General features: G+C 38.6%; 1 protein-coding gene across 1 annotated transcript in view; it reads right to left on the reverse strand.

Annotated features, from left to right (window-relative positions):
* The window catches only part of LOC124551235, a 343,125-nt gene that overhangs the window by 36,661 nt on the left and 282,918 nt on the right, over positions 1 to 23,546 (reverse strand). Inside the window, exons 25-28 of the mRNA XM_047126229.1 lie at positions 19,351 to 19,585; positions 14,666 to 14,834; positions 7,340 to 7,454; positions 5,687 to 5,853 (exon numbers count right to left, since the gene is read on the reverse strand). Of these exons, the coding sequence (XP_046982185.1) occupies positions 5,687 to 5,853; positions 7,340 to 7,454; positions 14,666 to 14,834; positions 19,351 to 19,585 (686 nt within the window). The remainder of the gene's footprint in view (positions 1 to 5,686; positions 5,854 to 7,339; positions 7,455 to 14,665; positions 14,835 to 19,350; positions 19,586 to 23,546) is intronic.

Below are 23,546 nucleotides of genomic sequence, written 5' to 3' on the forward strand. Positions count from 1 at the left end.
ATATATAATGCAAGAGGTTATGTGGAAATAACAAATATTCCAGATCAGCAAACCAGCTGTTTTGCAGTTACACAAGATTTACAGAATACAAACCAAGTTAAAACACTATTTTGCCACTACCAAAATATATATAAGTGTCATCAAGTATGAGCATACAGAATGGCTACAGGTGGAATTCTGAAACTGCTGACAGGCATATTTAAAGGCACAAAAAGTAATACCTAACTTTCAAAACTGTCAGTTCTTTCCCCAGACATGAAAAATAAAGTCTGAAGGAAGATCAGTAAAGAAGGGAAGGTAACACACACCCCAGGCAGATAGGGTCTCAGGGTTATTATTATTATTATTATTATTATTATTATTATTATTATTATTATTTCTATTTTTCTCAGACCTTAGGTCTGGTTAAAAATGGAAAGTGACGCGGACCTTCATCAAGCGTGACTTCCTTTTAACTGTACGGTATATGTTACATTGTATTTAGGAACTTTCGGGTTATTGAACACGTATCAATAATTACGGATTTCTGTAGTTGTATATATACGTTTGGATGTAGCTGTATTGCATTGATGTACTGGTGGATATTGTGTGGTATGACTCCTGTAGTTGATAGTATAATTGGTATAACGTCAACTTTATCCTGATACCACATGTCCTTGACTTCCTCAGCCAGTTGGATGTATTTTTCAATTTTTTCTCCTGTTTTCCTCTGTATATTTGTTGTATTGGGTATGGATATTTCGATTAGTTGTGTTAATTTCTTCTTTTTATTGGTGAGTATGATGTCAGGTTTGTTATGTGGTGTTGTTTTATCTGTTATAATGGTTCTGTTCCAGTATAATTTGTTATTATTTGTTATTATTATTATAATTGTTATTATTTCCTTCACTTTCTCAGACGTTAAGTGCGGTTAAAAATGGAGTGACGCGGACCTTCATCAAGCGTGACTTCCTTTTAACTGTACGGTATGTGTTATATTGCATTTAGGAACTTTCGGGTAATAGAACATGTATCAATAATTACGGATTTCTGTAGTTGTATATATATATGTTTGGATGTAGCTGTATTGCATTGATGTACTGGTGGATATTGTGTGGTATGACTCCTGTAGTTGATAGTATAATTGGTATGATGTCAACTTTATCCTGATGCCCCATGTCTGACTTCCTCAGCCAGTTGGATGTATTTTTCAATTTTTTCTCCTGTTTTCTTTTGTATATTTGATGTATTGGGTATGGATATTTCGATTAGTTGTGTTAATTTCTTCTTTTTATTGGTGAGTATGATGTCAGGTTTGTTATGTGGCGTTGTTTTATCTGTTATAATGGTTCTGTTCCAGTATAATTTGTATTCATCATTCTCCAGTACATTTTGTGGTGTATACTTGTATGTAGGAACGTGTTGTTTTAAAAGTTTATGTTGTAAGACAAGTTGTTGATGTATTATTTTTGCGACATTGTCATGTCTTCTGGGGTATTCTGTATTTGCTAGTATTGTACATCCACTTGTGATGTGATCTACTGTTTCTATTTGTTGTTTGCAAAGTCTGCTTTTATCTGTTGTGGTATTGGGATCTTTAATAATATGCTTGCTGTAATATCTGGTGTTAATTGTTTGATCCTGTATTGCAATCATGAATCCTTCCGTCTCACTGTATATATTGCCTTTTCTTAGCCATGTGTTGGATGCATCTTGATCGATGTGTGGCTGTGTTAGATGATATGGGTGCTTCCCATGTAGTGTTTTCTTTTTCCAATTTACTTTCTTCATATCTGTTGATGTTATGTGATCTAAAGGGTTGTAGAAGTGGTTATGAAATTGCAGTGGTGTAGCCGATGTATTTATATGAGTGATTTCTTTGTGTATTTTGCTAGTTTCTGCTCGTTCTAGAAAGAATTTTCTTAAATTGTCTACCTGTCCATAATGTAGGTTTTTTATATTGATAAATCCCCATCCTCCTTCCTTTCTGCTTAATGTGAATCTTTCTGTTGCTGAATGTATGTGATGTATTCTATATTTGTGGCATTGTGATCGTGTAAGTGTATTGAGTGCTTCTAGGTCTGTGTTACTCCATTTCACTACTCCAAATGAGTAGGTCAGTATTGGTATAGCATAAGTATTTATAGCTTTTGTCTTGTTTCTTGCTGTCAATTCTGTTTTCAGTATTTTTGTTAGTCTTTGTCTATATTTTTCTTTTAGTTCTTCTTTAATATTTGTATTATCTATTCCTATTTTTTGTCTGTATCCTAGATATTTATAGGCATCTGTTTTTTCCATTGCTTCTATGGAGTCATTGTGGTTATTCAATATGTAATCTTCTTGTTTAGTGTGTTTTCACTTGACTATGCTATTTTTCTTACATTTGTCTGTTCCAAAAGCCATATTTACATCATTGCTGAATCCTTCTGTTATCTTTAGTAATTGGTTGAGTTGTTGATTGGTTGCCGCCAGTAGTTTTAGATCATCCATGTATAGCAAATGTGTTATTTTGTGTGGATATGTTCCAGTAATATTATATCCATAATTTGTATTATTTAGCATGTTGGATAGTGGGTTCAGAGCAAGACAGAACCAGAAAGGACTTAATGAGTCTCCTTGGTATATTCCACGCTTAATCTGTATTGGCTGTGATGTGATATTATCTGAATTTGTTTGGATATTAAGTGTGGTTTTCCAGTTTTTCATTACTATGTTTAGGAACTGTATCAATTTAGGATCTACTTTGTATATGTCCAACATTTGTAGTAACCATGAGTGGGGTACAGTATCAAAAGCTTTTTGGTAATCAATGTATGCGTAGTGTAGCGACCTTTGTTTAGTTTTAGCTTGATATGTCACCTCTGCATCCATTATCAGTTGCTCTTTACATCCTCGTGCTCCTTTGCAGCAGCCTTTTTGTTCTTCATTTATAATTTTGTTCCCTGTTGTATGTGTCATTAATTTCTGTGTAATGACTGAAGTTAATATTTTGTAGATTGTTGGTAGGCATGTTATGAGGCAATATTTAGCTGGGTTTGCTGTGTCTGCTTGATCTTTAGGTTTCAGATAAGTTATTCCATGTGTAAGTGTATCAGGGAATGTGTATGGGTCTGCAATGTAACTGTTAAATAATTTAGTTAGATGTGAATGTGTTTAGGTGAACTTCTTTAGCCAGAAATTTGCTATTTTATCTTTTCCAGGGGCTTTCCAATTGTGCGTAGAATTAATTGCTTGGGTGACTTCATGTTGCAAAATTATCACTTCAGGCATTTGTGGTATCATCTTATGTGTCTGTTTCTGCTTGTATCCACTGTGCATGCCTGTTATGTTGTACCGGGTTTGACCATATGTTGCTCCAGAAGTGTTCCATGTCTGTTATGTTTGGTGGATCGTCTATTTTAATGTGTGTGTTATCTATTGTTTGGTAAAATCTCTTTTGGTTTGTGTTGAATGTTTGGTTTTGTTTCCTTCTATTTTCACTTTTTTTGTACCTTCTAAGTCGTTTGGCCAATGCTTGTAATTTCTGCTTCTTTTCATCTAATTGCTCTATTGCTTCTTGTTGTGAGATTTTACCTAACCTTTTTCGTTTTTTTTCTGACATTTCATTTCTTATAAATTGTGTTAGCTGTCCGATGTCTTTTCTCAGTTTTTCTATTCTGATCTGTAGCCTGTGTTGCCATGCTGGTTTTGTGGGTTTCTTCTGTGTGTTGGTTGGTTCTGATCTCTGCCTAGTGTGTATATTTAGTGTAGTGAGTGCTCCTACATACTACATAAACCATTAGTTTTAACTCTTCCATAGTTGTGTATTCATTTATTTTGTTGTGTATGATTGTGTTGATAGTTTTTATTGTTGTTTCGACTTGTGGGTTATTTGGTGGTCTATGCAAGAATGGTCTAATGTCTGTATTTGTGTCTTTGTATTCTATATATGTCAGCTGAAATTTCTCTTCTATATCTAACATGTGTGTCACTTCGTGTTCTATTTGTGCTTGTTCTGGTGGCTGTCTTAAGATTTCGTTTTCCTCTGATTGTTTAATTGACGCGTTTTGTTCTTTGTTTGTTTTCTCTGGGATGTTTGAGTCCATTACTGTATTTTCTTCTTCTAATTGCACATAATTTTGTTCCAGTATTTGTTGTACTTGTTGTTTGATGTTTTCTAATTCTGACTGGGGTATCCTGTTATTTTTTATTATTACACGGATCTGATCAGCTAGTCGGTGTTCTGTTAAAAATTTTAATTCCGGGTATCTGGTAATAAATGTTGTGTATACTTGTGATCTGTATCCAGTTGTGTTGGTTCCTAGGTTTGTTGCTTGGTAATAACAGAACATGAGGTGTCGATTAACTTCATCTGACCATCTCATCCTCTGTCTTTGTTTTCCTTCTAGGGTGGTTGCAGGAAGCATATCCTGCAAAACACCTCTATTTGGATTTAAATCATTTTCCAGTTGGCTAGCAGTGTCGTTACCATTGTGGGCGCGCATAGGGTTCAAGCGTCGCCCCCGACCATGACGGCGCTTGTCCGAGGCTTCTTTAGTTCTGTCCTGAACCAAGTTTATTATTATTATTATTATCTCCCTCCCTTCTCCTTACCCTGTCCCTCCTCTGAGGAAAGAACTATCAGTTCCAAGACGTAGGAGTTGGTCCTTTTATTTGAAATGGAACAAGGGGGAGTTACTTGTTTTGGTACCATTCTACTAATTAGATTTTTTCCCCTTTTTATCGTAAAATGTACTGGCAGTACATTCCATTTCTATATAAAATATTGAAATAATTATTTAGCCCATATTTCACTCAGTCTTATTATTCAAGGACTCGTGTAAGCTATGCTGAGTCAAATGATTCATTTGAATGAGGATTTCGTTATTGAACACATTATCATGGCAGCTCATCATAAAAATTTTGCAATCTAATAGTGGTTTATTTGTTAAAAGATGCAGCTCACTGGATAGCCCTAAGTAAGAATTTATTTGTAACTTAAGTTCTGACTCACCTGAAAATACTTCTATTATTTGAGTCTTCTTCAAGCATTTAATTCTCAGAACTGACAAACTTTTGTTGCCGTAATCATTCTGACTCGGGTAGTATGTTTTATTATCCAAATCATTCAATATTTAAGGAATTGAACTGACATGGTACTAACAGTCCACTAAATGTTACTACTTTTATAGTTGTTTTTTAGGCAGCTAAACAAAATTACTGTTGAGTTTAGTAGAACGAGACCACTACCAAATATGACTCTCATATTATTATAAAGTAGGATGTAATAACTGATTTTTTAAAATTAACAATAGTCTGTCTTGGCTAAACAATTCATTTCTGGAAACTGCCTGGTTACCATCTCAATATAAGGGTCTGTCACTAGCTATTGTCTGTTTCAAATCTCAATATAAAAGTTCAGCTACGTGAAAGTCCATGTATAGCTACCATGTCCTTCAGGACCTGCTCAGCTATTCAGATGGTTCAAATGGCTCTGAGCACTATGGGACTTAACATCTGAGGTCATCAGTCCCCTAGACTTAGAACTACTTAAACCTAACTAACTTAAGGACATCACACACAGATGCCCGAGGCAGGATTCAAACACGCGACCGTAGCAGTTGCGCGGTTCCGGACTGAAGCGCCAAGAACTGCTCGGCCACTGCAGCTGGCGAGAACTCAGCTATTCCATTTTCACTGTAAGGTTATCAAAATATTTGTGACTCACCTCCTGTGGGCCGACTTGACAGAACCATACCGGAAGTGCTTCTCAACACGGAACAGGTAGATCCAGCACTCTGGGATGGGGAAGCGCACCATAATGTCTTCACATGGAATCTGGCCCAATTTACGGCTCGAGAAGCCAGGAACCAGAATCTCTGACTTTATCTCAACCTATAGATTGGCACAGAAAAGTGCAGACATCAATAATTTATGATCTGCACAGCATTGCATCTTGGACTGTGTACTCTGAGGAATCAAGAAAAAGAAAAGAATGTAAGCATTTGAAATGTGGTGTTACAGAAGGATGCTAAACGCAAGTAGACTGACAAAACAAGAAATGAGATGTTCTGAGAAGAATCAACTGAGGAAGGAGTATGTGAGAAATACTGACTGGAAGAACAGGCAGGATGTCAGGACATATGTTAAGCCATCATGGAATAACATTCATAGTGCAGCACAGAGCCTTAAAAAGCAAAACATTGTAGGAGGAGATAGACTGCAATCTTTTGACCACCCAAAACAACTTTCTGTCCAGAGACAAAATAAAATGCATTCAACAATTACATTATCAGTGCCCATATAAAAATTAGTAGAAACAAATGTTGTTAGAACATAGAAAATGTGATGAGTGAAATAAGAAGCATTATGAAATAAAGTTGCGTTCACTCTCTCCCAGTCTCTCTCACCCATGCAACCACACTACCCTACATCCTGTTAGATAGTTTTAAAATAGTTATTCATTCTAAAACTGTCAGTTAAGACACAAGTGAGACAAAAGAAAAGTAAAATATAGTCACAGAAGAAGTACAAATAAAATAACGTTTAGCTACCAGTAGGACACAGCCAGCCCAGTTGCTTTTCTTTAAACTTTTTTTGTTACGAGCATATGAGCACAACCCAATATTTTTTTTTTATTTGATAGTGAACTTGCTCTTCTCAAAACACGTGGAGAAATATATCAATGTACCATTCACACAAACAAGGTGACGTTAAAAATGTAACACAAAACTGACTGACTGTTCTACACTATAAAGCTCAGGTACTGTGAGAAATGTAACTCATACAGTTACCAGAGCTGACAGTAAATAGATGGAAACACACGGAAAATGCGTACTGATCATTCAGTCAACTGTCTCCTATTGAAGGCTGGTTGAGTACAATGTACACCAATAAAGAGAGAGTAGTAATGCTCCTTGTCTGGGGTAGTCAAGATAAACTGAATTGAAGACCTGCTGCGTTTCATATCTGCAAGCTACAATAACACAAAATACACAATATCAGTAAAGCAGACCCACTACTGTAATTCTACACAAGAATGCAGAGATGAATTAAAATAACTGAAATGTTATTACTTCTTTATTTTCCATCTCAGTGCACTGACAATTTGTGTTATCGGTGACTAGTTTCAGATGTGTTTGTTCATTACTAAACCATTAGCGTGGCAGTTACAAAATGTTTAATAAAATAAAATTTTTACATTTTGGAATACTCACAACAACTCAACTCTGAACGTCCTGTGTCCTAAATGACAGTTCTATAAACTGAGTCACCCATCGTCAGTCCACTAACAGATGACTGTGTTGTGGATACTTTTGCCAATGCAAATGATTGAAATGGCTTGGTACACAGAGTAAAAGGTAGTCATGGAGGAACTCACCTTGTTTCCAGTGACACATATGACGGCCTTGACTTGTAGAGGCAGTTCCCTGTTTCGTGGAGGTCGCACCCGGAACCTCATCAGCTCGATGTAGCATGCGTCAGGAGGTTTAAACCTGTGGGGGTTGGTTAGTGTGTTATATAGCATGCGTTAGTGAGCACAAGCACTATTAAGTAACAAAATGGTGCCTTCCTGTGAATGAATCTAAAAGATAGCAATCAATATTTAGAAATGAAGGAATTTTGAAGCGTAAGCAATTTGTGTTCTATGATTGTCTGAGGGAACTGTTGTTCCTGTTGTGCATGTAATGAATGAAAAAATTGTACTGTTCATTGTCAAAGTACAGTCTGCCCATTACATATATTGCTCTGTTAGAAATGAAAGCTGAGTTGAGTAAAAATCTTATTGTCTAGGTCACTAAAACTGAACAGTTAATCCTTTACAGAAAGACAAGCAAAGAAAGTATCCTGACAAACTTCTGAAGGCATTTAAGGAAACCACAGAAAATGTCAATCATTATGAAGATCTGAACCCTCTATCTCCCTAACCACTGCACAGCCTTCCTTGACTCGACTGCCTAGGAAATGCTGCACATAAACTTGACTGTACATGTGAACATTGACTTCTTGTGCCTTAGTAATCATTCTTGCTGTTGCCTTCCTTACAGTATTCCACACAATTTTCAAAAGTCTGCTTGAAATATGATTAGGGGTGAAAGTCCCATTGATGAAAAGATGATTACAGACAGTCTCATAAGAGATTAGGGCGTACTTTTGCATTTACTGGCTTGGAAAAACCATAAGAAACTTAAATAAGAATGGTGACACAGGGATTTGAAACTTGGTTCTCCTGGGCGTGACTCCAGTACCTTAACAACTAAGCCACCATAGTCACACATCATTTCAGTGGTGCAAAAGAAGGTATGACAAGAGATGAAGATGGTGGTGTAGTGATCATAATGCAAGTAGAGTGATTATGATGATGATTTGGTGATCACTACAAAGATTTGGTGTTAGTATAATGATCGTATGACAAGCAAGAGAAGTTACAGAAACTGCCATCAAATATTGAAGAAAAATTTATTGCAATGAGACTTGTAATGTGCTTGAATGTGTTAGTCCCATAACTATGTGGTTTGTTGAATCTTTTAATTCTGAACAGAATAGTGTACCTCCATAAACAACCATTATTGCTGCCTGCTTGGGCCATATCTTTTGCATCTCACCAGATGGTTTACAGCTACCAGTTCCTAGCATGCACATCTTTCACTGTGAAACTCTGATCAGCCTCACATCCTCTGGCTCGATGCATTTCATACAAGGGCCTGTTCCACACCTGATTTTCTTGCCTAACATCAGGGTATGTCCAAGCCCACTGACACCTATGCTGCCCTGTGTGCTCTGACTGGCAGTCATCTCAAAGCTTTATATTAGCTCTACTGTTTGCTCCTCATATGCTCCCCAGAACCTATATGTTGGCCATTCTTTGTTATTTTTCCCCAATTCACACCCATAGAGGAAAACTGTTTAGAGATTTCTGTTAATATCTGGAATCTGACACTGCAATGACATGTATGAGGCTTTTAGACATGTCTTAGTTGTCTGAAGTTGTCTTTTAACTTTCAGATATGTCACTAAACATCTACTATGGTTCTATTTTCTATGACATCTGTTGAGGTAACAGTACCCTTTCTCTAGTCTTCTTCTCCAGCTTAAGTTTCTTAGGTTATGCAGTATTGCTTAGGATTTCTACTGATGTTAATTTGTTCTGCACAACTAGTTTCCCATTTTGTGCACTCCAACATACCTGATATCTCTCTCGAGCTGTGGATGAGCAGTTGCAGATCATATTCAAGATGACAAGTGAAGCCCTTGTGCATCTTCACAGTAATGTCAAGCACCATCAGGAATAATATAAGTGATAGTAAATACCTTCAATTTACTGCCAGTTCCACACTGGTGATGTACAAGTGGTTCTTCAGTGTAATAATATTTTCCAGTATCCCAAAAGTGTTCATAAAACAAAGCCATATGTTGAAGACTATGAAGTCTAAAGCTTTCTCAAAATCCACAGACACCAAGTATGGAAATGTTTGAAATTCTAAACTGTCTGATGGTATTTCAGAGAGTAGTGATGTGGCCTACACAAGATATTACTTTTCTCAATCCATCTGATACGGCTGAATTTACAAATTATGAGTATTTTTGAACTGCAGAAAATTTTCTGTTTTATCACAAGAAGTAACACTGTTGCCATCAATATGCTGTGATAAAGCCATTTAAGGAAAAATGTATCCAGATTAAATTGAGCAGTCAGATATTGGGCACTCGTAATCTAAGAAAGTAGTTTACTGGTCAAATATTTTTTGTCATAATGCTAGGTAAAAGTGCAGTTAATAATAAAACTGTGAAATAAAGAAAATAGCTGGAATGGCTACTAAAACAAGCATGCTCCATGCTCACCAAATTATTTAGTGCTTATTCACATGACATAGCCATTAAAAATGTTATGTCTGATTAATGCATGCTGTTAGTTGTTAGTCCATAATCATGGAAAGTTTGATGGATTATCTATAATGAAACCAAAGAAAATAAAGTAATATAATACCTCGTTCATTAACATAAATATTTTTTACTGAAGGTACATTCTGTCTCCACAAAGAGAGTTACAAATGTGAGATTACAGCAGTCTTTCTTTTAAAAAGGAGAAGTATGCCTGGCACTGCACATTTAAAAATACTTTACCCACCTGTAAATCAGTGACTACCAACACATACCTTCTGTAAGAGCTACTTTCAGATACTAATTTATTCCCTGTTAAAATTTACTCAAATGTATGCTTATCTAACATTATGTCACTCTATGAACTACATTCTCACGCAACACGAAGAAATATACAAGTCATTATAGACATTAAGGAGGTCTTCCAAGTCTTGAATGATATTAGTTGAACATTTTTGCAACTAGCTGAAATGTAAACTGCCTGTAAGAAGGATATTTTCACTCTTCTTGTGAATGTGCTTCTCTATGTCTGAAGGTAACATCTACACTCACAACAATTTTTTTTTGTTGTCATTTGTATCTTTTCTGTTATCCTCATTATCAGGACAAACATATTTGCAAATCAGTACAAGCATATTTCCACAATGAAATTTTTGTGCAACAGTTGTCTGTTTCCTTCATGCAAAGAGATTTGCTTATACTATTTAAGTCTCATTGATACACAGTCTTTCATGTAATGTCTATACCTTTAATTGAAACACTTAAAGAGTTCTGAAAATAAATTATGTAACTTCTATGTAAAGAACAAATATGAGCCAAAAATAAAGCCTTATAGGATACTGTCTATTCCTCTGTAATCTGAGAATCACTAACAGCTTCTGTCCAGAGTAGCTTTGTACTGAAACTGTGCTCCTACAAACTACTTTTTCTTCAGATTACACTAATATCACTTCTTAAAATTAATGGGAAAAACTGTGACATATCTGAAAGTGGTGTTTACTTCTGTAAGTCTGTCACCCTATGCCAGAATAGTATATAACAGATATGTGGATTGCATTATTGGAATTTTGCATTTGTAGCACAATACGATCGGTTTCAAAAGTCCATGCATCTAGTGCAACAACAGTGCTTAGGCAATGCCAAAAGTGCCAAATCAAACCATACTCCCAATAAAATATATCCCTCCATTTGTAACATCAAATTTGATGGCACTCTAGAGCTGCTTCGAAATGAACTGTTCCCCTCAGCCAAGCAGCTTATCCCATACAGTATTTATTGTATTTTAAGCTACAATTATCATTATGTACTCACTCTCTACATTCAATTCTTGTTTCTGACACCTCATTCTACTTCAGGATGGAGACAAGGGCCTCACTGGTCTTTGTTACACACAATACTGCAGCAAATAAATAGGACTTCATTTGATAACATCTTCAACAGTTGGGTTCACACCTGATAAATATGATGGATGATATACTCAAAATGTTGAGATGTTGCTATGAACTGCTGCAGCTAGATTACTGAACATCTTTTATCTGTGTTATATACAGAATATCCAATGAAGGAATCCCTGATTTCAAAATTAAATATCTTGTAAACTAATAATGATAGAGGAGTGCAACATATGGTATATTTATTGTAAAAGCTGTAAGAATTTTATACAGAAGTTACAAAAGAAGTTTCGAAAAGCCGCTAACAGATGACACTATAGTCACAGCTCAGAGTGATCAGTTCCACTATTGAAACATGTAAGGAGTTAGTGTACTGAAAGAAGAGGTTGAACACATGCATTCCATTGAACAACGTATTTTTTCAGGTATGGGAAAACTGCAGGTTAGACCACTGCCCCACACAAAAAGGCACAGTTTTCAAACACAATTTAGAGTCCTGATAGGACTCAAAAAGAAGAACAATCATAAGCTCTTTGCCAAATTCCAACAGACAGCATGCTGATTATCAAGTGGGGAATGTTGACCCCAGGAAAACTGTAGTTACTCCTGAAAAAGTCGCCATGTTTTCTGAAATTATTCAGAAAAATCCAAGGAACCCAATCCAAGGAACCCAATCCAAGGAACCCAATCCAAGGAACCCAATCCAAGGAACCCAATCCAAGGAACCCAATCCAAGGAACCCAATCCAAGGAACCCAATCCAAGGAACCCAATCCAAGGAACCCAATCCAAGGAACCCAATCCAAGGAACCCAATCCAAGGAACCCAATCCAAGGAACCCAATCCAAGGAACCCAATCCAAGGAACCCAATCCAAGGAACCCAATCCAAGGAACCCAATCCAAGGAACTCCATTCAAAGAATAGCAGTGGAGGCTGGCTTGCAGCATTCAAGCATGCAGAAAATACTCAGACAGAGTCTACACGTTTCCATTCAAAATCCAAGGCCACCAAGCCCTATCTATGAGCCCTGTGACAGAAGGGCTCATTTTCCAAACCAGATTCTCATAATGATTGATAATAAATGGCTGTGTTGGTTGCTTTGTATCACAGATGAAGCACATTTTCCCCTGATTAGAGTTGTAAGTGGAACTGATGATTCTGGGATTCTGAAAAACCTCCATTCATTTGAGGTGAAACCAGAATTACTGTTTGGGCATTATTTGCCCTTTTTTCATGTGAGAAATGATCACTAATGATGGTTACACTGCAATTTTGGGAAAAAGTTTTTGCCACACTGCTAGCCAAACCACATCACACCAAACAGGTGTGTCACTTTATTGGCAATAGAATCATTGCAATGGTTTATTTCAAATTTTGTAGTGCAGAGATGGACTGACCGCCATATCTGCCTGACCTGACCCCTTGTAACTACATTTTTTTAGGGCACACTGAAATTCACTGTGTACTGGAATCATCCCTTCATGCTGGATAAACTTAAATTGGTGACCTGTGTGGCATCTGAATCCACTTTGTAGACACACAACAGGGTGTGATGGCAAATTTCAAATTTCATTGTTCATTGCACTACCTCCATAATGAGAGTGGTGGACATTTCAAAATGAGTGTGATGTGATTGTGAATATTCCCTTGAGAGGATGAGTTAAATTATGCCCACTCATACTGTCTGAGATGCAAAACATATAGTGCCATGTGTTAGCAGCTTTTCAACCTACTTCAAAAATTCTGTACTGTATAAATTCTTACAGCTTTCACAAGAAACATGCCTTTTGTTGCATTTGTCTGTAAGTTTTTGACATAGTTAATTTTTAAATCAGGGACTCTTTTGCTATACACCCTGTAGATTATGCAAGAGCAGATTATTAAGCCCAAAATAGAAGCAGCTAGAAATTTTGTCCTGCAATATGACTCTTGGTAAGTTTGTTTACTGTGATGGTGAATGCAATTCTGCTTATGAGAGAGTGCATTATGTGTGCCACCCAAAAGTGAATATTTGTCAGTACGACTTGGGTGCACTGGATGAAGAAGATTAAAAGTAGTAGTGATCATCCTTCATTTTATTCAGCTATTATCATCACAGATAATTATTTTAGGAACGGTGATGAGCTCTTTCTATTCATTGTTGTTAGCCTGTCTGCATAAACAAATTAAAAAGAAGCAACAAAGATTAACCTGAAAACAACTGCTCTTGCACTTTATCAACATTCCTGATTGCACATAAGCAAACCATGAATGCTATGCCATCCTGAGAAAGGAGTATTTCAAGAGAAATTATCTTTCTACCGCTGAATAATTTATACACAGCAGACATTTGATCACCTGACAGCTGGAGAGAGGGTCTAGCACCCTACGCTGTTCGTAAACTGTATAGGTGAAACTCTTCATTGGAAGCCTGTCTAACTGCGAAAACAGAAAGGTACATAAGAAAACTCTAATTTTGGCTGAGTAAATCTAATAGCAAACCAGATACACAAAAGAGACAGTTCATATTATTTGAGCACTGACATAGGAGATCAAAAGCATCACCAACAGACTTAGAAGAAACGGGACCACGCTGGGAAAAATGGCTCAGTTCCTAGTACTGTTAACTGAAATTTCTCTTGGTGTCAGCTTATGAAAATTATGTGTTGGAGCATGCAACAGGTTTAACCTTATAGAACTAAGAAGTGGCAGAAATAATAGAGCCAAAACCAGAACACTCAAATAATTTTGTAGTGGTCAGCACCAGCATGGGTACAATATCATACACTCATTAACAAAACAGCAGTAACCAGAACAAGAATCCAAGGAATGTGCTCTCAAACACCACTCAACAAAAAAATTGGAATTAATCCACAGGAAATTAGGAAAAAGGCAGTCTGACACTTCTAATATGGCATGTAGCAAAATTTGGCAAATACACATCAAATTATACATCTTCAACAGGAAGCGTACTAAGAGAGACCATAGCAACTTATAACTTAACCAGATTTAAATACCTGTATACACACAATAATTATACAGTGCATCAACCATCTTGACCATGACAGAGGAGCAAGTTCAGCAGCAAACTGATCAAAATTTGATTGAGGACCTAACAAATCTGGAACCAAACCTGAGAGAAAAAGGATCTACCTAGGAGTATGGACACCTCTCAGCATTCAGGCATAAGACACTTCCATGAGAACCTCCTCCCATCCTGTTCAAGAGTATGTATGTAGCTGTAGATCTTTTATGAAGAAATGCAGCAACAGGGATCTAGATGGAGCACACGCTTAGAGGGCATTGATCATACCTTGAGAAAAGATAATACATTTTTGTAAAATGTTAATGAAGTTTACCAAACTCATCAGTTCACCATCAGAATGGTACATTTTCCAACTTTAACATTTCCATTATATGAATACTGTCCCACATTTTTTCTGGCCCAGACTCACTTGATGATGCGCGACTTCTCGTACTCGTCCTGTTGGACGCAGCTGTGGAACTCGACACTCTCCAGGCGGATCCACTCCTCTGTGATGACGGGGATGATGTCGTGCCGACCCACCACCTCCTTTCCCTGCCGCCAGAGGTCATTCACTCCCAGCTCCACATCTGGCATGCCTGTCACCGACACAACCACCAAACGATTTTCTCTCTATCTGTCATAGAATTTCACTACACAAATGAGCTTGTTAGCAAGCATATACCATGTGCTGTTGAGCAGAGTAATTTTTGAATTAAATGCCTACGATGCAATATTCGAGGATAATTTCTTAATTGTCTAAGATTTTACTGTACAGTTGTATGATTTAACCAACTGATGAAAAAACAAGGACAAATGATATTATTAAGGTGTTCTATAAGTTTTATTAATTTTGTTATTAATGACTACGCATTTTAAAAAGAAGACAAAGTTGAGATTCATGTTCATACAAAAATCATTATTTCAATTTAAAAAAAGGGCACGTAGTAACTATAACTAATTGTTAGGGGAAGGTGGTGTAAAGTGGCCACTCTACAGGAGACTGAGTTTTCACCTAATATTATTTTATAACTATTATATTATTACTATAAGCTTGCCACTTATACATTTTGAATCTATATAGAATAACGTAACATGCTAAATTTTTAAGTGAAAAAGGAAGTATATGTAGAATTATATGCATTTTAATGAAGGCTTTTACAGAGAGATCAACGGTGGTGTGTATTAGAACTAGTATGACCACTTCTCAGTGGGCAGGCAGCCGCAGTGTTCTGGATAAAAAACATGTGATAGCCACTTTTCCTGTCCTGGTAACTTTACCCCACCATCTGCTAGAGCATACTTTTTACAACAAGAAAGTATTTTTATAAATTGATGATCTTTAGCAAAGAACCGCTTTTATTTTACTTTTGAATTTCCTGTCCCCTAGCAGATTCTATTCGAAACTGTGTAAAAGACTTGCACATGGCACATTCTCCTTTTTGACTTCTTCTCGCAATGCACAACAGACATCTGACACCTACAAGGTGTGGACAAAGTCACAGCAGATTCCCTTTCACAGATAAATGCTCTCTCAACAGATACTGATTTTGACGAACTTGTGACAGTGCAGCTAAAGGATGTCCTGTTATGTAAACTTATACATGGCAACACAATGGGATTGCACATTCAACCCAGCAACATGCCTAGCTCTTCTAAATGAGTATTATGCAATGTCTCTGAAAACTGCCTTCATCCACTGGTACCACTCACCATGATATGAGCCATTTTCAATAAACTAAACCGGCTTTCACACCCCAGGATTCGTCCAACTGCAAATCTATGATGCAAGCACGCACTGCCGCCAGTGGTCCATAACAGGACTGCACGCACAGCCATGATTCAGGCATTATTCCATTCCTAAGGGCCATTTTCAGAACGTCCACTTAGTGCTGGGCCCTTCCCTGATTCAAATGGTCTATTGTTATATTTCTTCAACAATTGACAGAATACTGTGCAGGGTCTGGATTACATGAATTTTGTACATTGTTGCCAAATCATTTGTCAACCTATACATTTCCCATTTTGGTTGTCCTGCCACTACAACAACAGCCCAAGGCAGACAATTTGAGTAAGTACTTACTGAACACTGTCACTTATGCGGTGCCCTGCACTTCTGAACAGCAGCTCACCAAGCACAAAATAATGGTATTTTAGAACACTGGCACCAAATCCTACAGACTGCTCTCACATGTCGTGGAGGGCTATGGACAGATTCCCTGCTATGGGCTCTTCTACGTATACCATGACTTACAAAAATCCCTGTGTCTCTCTCAAGGAACTCCTTTATGGGAATACCCTCACTCTTCTGGCAGGTGCCATAAAAAATGCCCACAGACAAATAATTACTAAAGTGATTACATAGGCTTTCCCGGCGTAATAAGTCATGAAAGTGTCTTCGGGTTTGCTGCCGGATTCTAAAATCAACTTGACTCAATATTTCGGCGATCCAACTGATCGCCATCTTGAGGAAAATGCTGCTTCTGCTGATGAGTCCCGCTGAGAACACGCCAGGTTGCAAATCGACGTCCTATATAGGCCAGCGTTCTCCGGCGGTGTACGAAGAGGAACATAGATCTGTGGCCTTTGTTCCTTATGCTGGAGGCTTATCGTTTAAGATTGGACGAATTTTAAGGAATTCGAACATTAAGAGTGTGTTCCGTCCACCTTCTAAGATTAGGGCTCTGCTCGGCTCTGTGAAGGATGATTTGGGGCTTACGAAACCCGGGGTGTATAAAATTCCGTGTCAATGTGGGAAAACTTACGTTGGCCGTTCTATTTGCACAGTGCGTGACAGGTGTGTGGAACATCGCCGTCATACGAGGCTACAACAGCCGGAAAAATCGGCGGTAGCAGAACACTGGCTAAATGAGGGACACAAAATGAAATTTGAAGAAACTGTTGTGGTTGCCAACATTTCCGGTTTTTGGAACAGTGTCTATAAAGAGGCGATTGAAATTAGGTTGGCTGATAATTTAATCAACAGAGACAATGGGTTTCCTCTTAGCAAAACGTGGAATCCTGTATTATCTCGCATCAAAACTGAACGTTCTTCGGTGCGGCCTTGATTGCGATATATCGTTGCTAGCAGTGTTTCACTAAGGGCGGCGCCACCTCCCTGTTTTGGAAGGCAGAAACCGTGATGGGCGGCACATGCGCCGTGTACTGAACGGTGGCCTAGATAGGACGTCAATCTGGAACCTGGCGTCAGTTCTCAGTAGAGATGGGCAAAACTGTTCTTTTCAGAGATCGTATCAGAACTGTTCACTCCCTGAAATAAACTAGCTCTTTTTCACGACTCACCACTCATTCACAACAGAAAATAAGTGGAAGGCACATTGCCATTTAAACTTGGTTTATTCCAGTACTATACCTGTATTTTGATCTTATTTGATCCTATTTTGAAGTAACACAGATAATGAGTAAGAATTTTGTATTGTTTATTGAAATTCCCACGATATGACAAGTTTTTGATTATTGATTTATTTTGCACTATCGTGGTTTTTTGGGTGATCGGAAAATGTTGTGGTGGTGGTTAGTGTTTAACGTCCCGTCGACAACGAGGTCATTAGAGACGGAGCTCATGCTCGGGTTAGGGAAGGATTGGGAAGGAAATCGGCCGTGCCCTTTCAAAGGAACCATCCCGGCATTTGCCTGAAGCGATTTAGGGAAATCATGGAAAACCTAAATCAGGATGGCTGGAGACGGAATTGAACCGTCGTCCTCCCGAAAATGTTGTAACTTGAGATTTACATTAACAATATATTTGGCTATAATGTATTAAAATTTCATTAACCTCGTACAAATACATCGCAAGCCATATATTTTTAAAGTGAACATTTCCATCCGAAGACGCCTAAAATCGCAAAATCCGTACTAAAATAAGAAAAAAAATATATAAATTTGACTGTAAGACCAAAGTGCTGCATATAGCCTTCCGCAGAATAAAACAAGGAAAATATTGGTGTATCACTTTTGCTATACGTTTATCGGTTCGCTCGTAATTATAGTGTAAATTCGAGTGACCATAACAAAAAATCCTATAGTAAGAGGAGCCGTCAGGAACCTAATCTGATCAGTTTAAACAAATAAAAATAAAATAAAAACAAATGATGTATACATAACATAATTATGTAATATACATAACGGTATTACTACGAAGAAAAATATCCAGTAGAGACGAACTCCGATGCAGAGGCGCTGAGTCAAGCAGGTCGAGACGCGAGCTGTATTACTGCGTGAGCTAAGACCGCAGAGACCAGAGTGACACCTGAGTTGCTTTGCTCAATGCTCTGGCTAGAGTCGAGAACGGTGGGGTGAGCGTTGAGCTGGGGAATTCCGTGGGTGGGGGGAGCGGTGAACTGCCACCACTCACCCGCTCGGAGACAAATCGTCCGTTCTCTTGCGAGCAGGTTGTTGCAAGTAGTAGTTCTTATGTTCTCCGCTAGGAGGCTCTCTGTCCTGTTGCTCGCATCAACTGCCCAGAGGGTAGGACGTGCGACTGAAACGACCGCCGACGGAGTGCTATGCTAAGGTGCGCCAGACACTGCACGCGGCAGAGGAAGCACAGAGAGGGCACGGCATATGTGAAACGCAAAGTCCAATGGGGCACTGCACAATGCAGGCAGCCAAGGCAGAAGCAGGGTAGGGGCCGGCGCTGGCTGTGTTGTGTGGCGTGCAGTGTGCTCTGACCAGCAGAGGCCCCACTGGTCTGCTCCGACTCTCTCTCTCTCTCTCTCTCTCTCTCTCTCTCTCTCTCTCTCTCTCCCTCTCTCTCTCTGCTGTGGGAAACATTTGGAGCTACCGTTCTTTTTTTCTGAATCACTGATTGTTCACTCCTTTGAAAGATTCAACTCTATGAATTAGTTCAGGAGCGGATCCCCCATCTCTAGTTCTCAGCGGGACTCATCAGCAGAAGCAGCATTTTCCTGAAGATGGCGACCACTTGGACCGCCGAAATATCGAGTCAAGTTGATTTTAGCATCCGGCAGCAAACCCCAAGAGACTTTCATGACAATAATTACTGAAGCTTGTCTGCAAAGTTAAGGACATGTTGCACACGCATAGATCTCTACAAAGCGTCCAGAATTAATGCCACTGCTGTGAGTGAGTTACCGGCGAGGAAGCCGAGGAAGAAGAGTCGCACGCGCGCTATCTGCTTGTCTATGTGCCCGTGTGCGTCCTGCTCGACGTACAGCTCGTCGACGGCGGTGATCTGCACCTCCTCCGTCTTGTAGTTGAGCGCGCGGTCGCGGTGCGCCGACAGCCGGAACAGCGCCTCCTCCACGCACACGCCGAACTGCTTGATGTCCTCGTAGTTCTGGCAGCCGATCTTGAACAGCTGCGATATCTGCCGGCAGGCGAGGGAGCACGGTGTAGCTACACTTTCCTGCTCAGAGGTTTTCATTACGAGGGCAACACTGAAAATTTTTAGGGAGTCATACAACGATTACTTTAAAATAGCTGTTGTTGTGGTCTTCAGTTCTGAGACTGGTTTCATCTACATCTACATCTACATTTATACTCCGCAAGCCACCCAACGGTGTGTGGCGGAGGGCACTTTACGTGCCACTGTCATTACCTCCCTTTCCTGTTCCAGTCGCGTATGGTTCGCGGGAAGAACGACTGTCTGAAAGCCTCCGTGCGCGCTCTAATCTCTCTAATTTTACATTCGTGATCTCCTCGGGAGGTATAAGTAGGGGGAAGCAATATATTCGATACCTCATCCAGAAACGCACCCTCTCGAAACCTGGCGAGCAAGCTACACCGCGATGCAGAGCGCCTCTCTTGCAGAGTCTGCCACTTGAGTTTATTAAACATCTCCGTAACGCTATCACGGTTACCAAATAACCCTGTGACGAAACGCGCCGCTCTTCTTTGGATCTTCTCTATCTCCTCCGTCAGACCGATCTGGTACGGATCCCACACTGATGAGCAATACTCAAGTATAGCAATACTCAAGTATAGGTCGAACGAGTGTTTTGTAAGCCACCTCCTTTGTTGATGGGCTACATTTTCTAAGCACTCTCCCAATGAATCTCAACCTGGTACCCGCCTTACCAACAATTAATTTTATATGATCATTCCACTTCAAATCGTTCCACACGCATACTCCCAGATATTTTACAGAAGTAACTGCTACCAGTGTTTGTTCCGCTATCATATAGTCATACAATAAAGGATCCTTCTTTCTATGTATTCGCAATACATTACATTTGTCTATGTTAAGGGTCAGTTGCCACTCCCTGCACCAAGTTTGATGCAGCTCTCCATGCTACTCTATCCTGTGCAGGCTCCTTCATCTCCCGGTACCTACCGCAGCCTACATCCTTCTGAATCTGCTTAGTGTATTCATCTCTTGGTCACCCTCTACGATTTTTACCCTCCACGCTGCCCTCCAATGCTAAATTGGTGATCCCTTGATGCCTCAGAACATGTCCTACCAACCGGTCCCTTCTTCTTGTCAAGTTGTGCCACAAACTTCTCTTCTCCACAATCCTATTCAGTACTGCCTCATTAGTTATGTGATCTACCCATCTAATCTTCTGCATTCTTCTGTAGCACCACATTTCGAAAGCTTCTATTCTCTTCTTGTCCAAACTATTTATCGTCCATGTTTGACTTCCATACATGGCTACACTCCATACAAATACTTTCAGAAACGACTTCCTGACACTTAAATCTATACTCGATGTTAACAAATTTCTCTTCTTCAGAAACGCTTTCCTTGCCATTGCCAATCTACATTTTATATCCTCTCTACTTCGACCATCATCAGTTACTTTGCTCCCCAAATAGCCAAACTCCTTTACTACTTTAAGCGTCTCATTTCCTAATCTAATACCCTCAACATCACCCGACTTAATTCGACTACATTCCATTATCCTCGTTTTGCTTTTGTTGATGTTCATCTTATACCCTCCTTTCAAGACACTGTCCATTCCATTCAACTGCTCTTCCAAGCCCTTTGCTGTCTCTGACAGAATTACAATGTCATCGGCGAACCTCAAAGTTTTTATCTCTTCTCCAAGGATTTTAATACCTACTCTGAATTTTTCTTTTGTTTCCTTTACTGCTTGCTCAATATACAGATTGAATAACATCGGGGAGAGGCTACAACCCTGTCTCACTCCTTTCCCAACCACTGCTTCCATTTCATGCCCCTCGACTCTTATAACTGCCATCTGGTTTCTGTACAAATTGTAAATAGCCTTTCGCTGCCTGTATTTGACCCCTGCCACCTTTAGAATTTGAAAGAGAGTATTCCAGTCAACATTGCCAAAAGCTTTCTCTAAGTCTACAAATGCTAGAAACGTAGGTTTGCCTTTCCTTAACCTTTCTTCTAAGATAAGTCTTAGGGTCAGTTTAAAATAGCTGGAAATGTTTTATTGTTTCTCAAAATATTCCACTTTACAATCAATACATTTTTTGAATTCAATGAAAACAGTCAGTAAACCAATGATGCACTGTTCCCGAGGCAGTTCAAAAACCAGTGCACTGGCTGCTCTGGGAAGAACAATACTTATTCATACGGAATAAGGAACAGTGTAACTAATTGAGACGTTGAATATTTCGCACGCTGACACTTGTTGATGGCCCAGCAATGAAATCTGCAGCAATTTGCGGAACGGTTACACTTCTGTAACGTTGAACGATTCTCTTCGGTCGGCGTTGGTCACATTGTTGCAGGATCATTTCCCAGCCGCAGCGTACGTGAAATGTTCAGAAAAAAAGTTTATCATTCAACGTAACTGTGTTTAAAAACAATATCGGGTTTCATCAGGTTACCTTCCATTCGGAAAGTGGGTGCGCTCAGCGACTATTATGCGATTTATAAATTGTAGAGCGCAGCAATCAGTTGTCCTTTTTTGCAGCTTTTGTTACGCAAATCTAGATTTCGGCTAGTGCCTAGCCATTATCAACGCGCTATTTGGTAATATCGATGCATGTTAGTAGCCTGTTGTTCGGGTGTCACTCACAGTTCTTTTAATGCATCGAGATTAGAAAATAGTGCATTGATAATGGCTAGGCACTAGCCGAAATCTAGATTTGCGTAAGAAAACCTGCAAAAAAATGACAACTGATTGCTGCGCTCTATAATTTATAAAACAATATCGGTTTATTATGTATACCAGCATTTGTTCTACGTTAAAAATATTATCAGCTGTGCAACAGTGGAATGATTTTATATAGGCCTGATTAATTTGGTCTTGGATGAGGAAAGACGTACTTACACTGCATTTTGGTTGAATGTGTGTGTTTACTTGGTCTTAAAATTTGTACGTGTCCCTACATTGCAGAAAAGTAATGACTTTTTTTCAGAATAACAGAAACTGCAATACAGTGCAAGCCTACAGCGATTGTTGTCGGCCATTTGCACGGCCGCAACGTCTTACTTGAATATTGCCAATATTAAACATCACAGAGCCGCGGCAATAACTAACGAAGTTTGCATTTTGATTATATGAATTAACTTTAGTCTCATTTTAATTTATTTGCAAAGATTAATTACATTATTTAATTATTTAACTTAAGTCTCAATTTATTGCAAAGATTAATAGCAGTTTTCATTAAATTCTTGCGGCTGCCGCATAACAACTATCTAATCTCAGATACGTACATTCACATAAATTATCTTACTCCGCAATGATAAATGCGTCACATAATAGTATTTCTCTACGAGAACCCATAACATTAACGTAATATTAATTTCAATAAAATTGCAATGCAAAAAGAACCTGGGACGGTACCGCTCCTTACGTGTTTCATATTGCGGGCATTAAACCTTCAAATAATATTTCCATAAAAAGACTGTGTAACTTGCCCGTGATAAACTGTGTTGTCACTTTAGTGCGTGTTGCGTCATTTGATGTGTAACTATGTGTATGTGCCTACAAATCCTACAGTTTAATGAACTGCACATGTACACACAATTAAAGCACACTAATTGCCGTACAGAATGCAACTCTACATACATATTAAAAAACAACACCAGGCTTATGTAATGTCCCATGATTCATCTAATATAGAAAAATCAGTAACTGCAATCGGTACTAAAAATCGTTAAAAGTAACAATATTAACATGCTGAGTGAATCTTCCGTTGGTTAAAGAACGACATTATAATAAGTGAAAAGCACTAGCTTGCTTTCGTTCTACAGGTACAACCAAAGCAAACTAGCGCTTTTCATTTATTATTATTATTATTATTATTATTATTATTATTATTAATTTGACATTGTGTTGTAATTAATGTCGTTATCATTACTATGTTGTAGTTTACGATCATCCGGTACTGTGTCGCATCACGCC

This window comes from Schistocerca americana, chromosome 9 (assembly GCF_021461395.2).
Source record: "Schistocerca americana isolate TAMUIC-IGC-003095 chromosome 9, iqSchAmer2.1, whole genome shotgun sequence".
NCBI classification, from domain to species: Eukaryota; Metazoa; Arthropoda; class Insecta; order Orthoptera; family Acrididae; genus Schistocerca; species Schistocerca americana.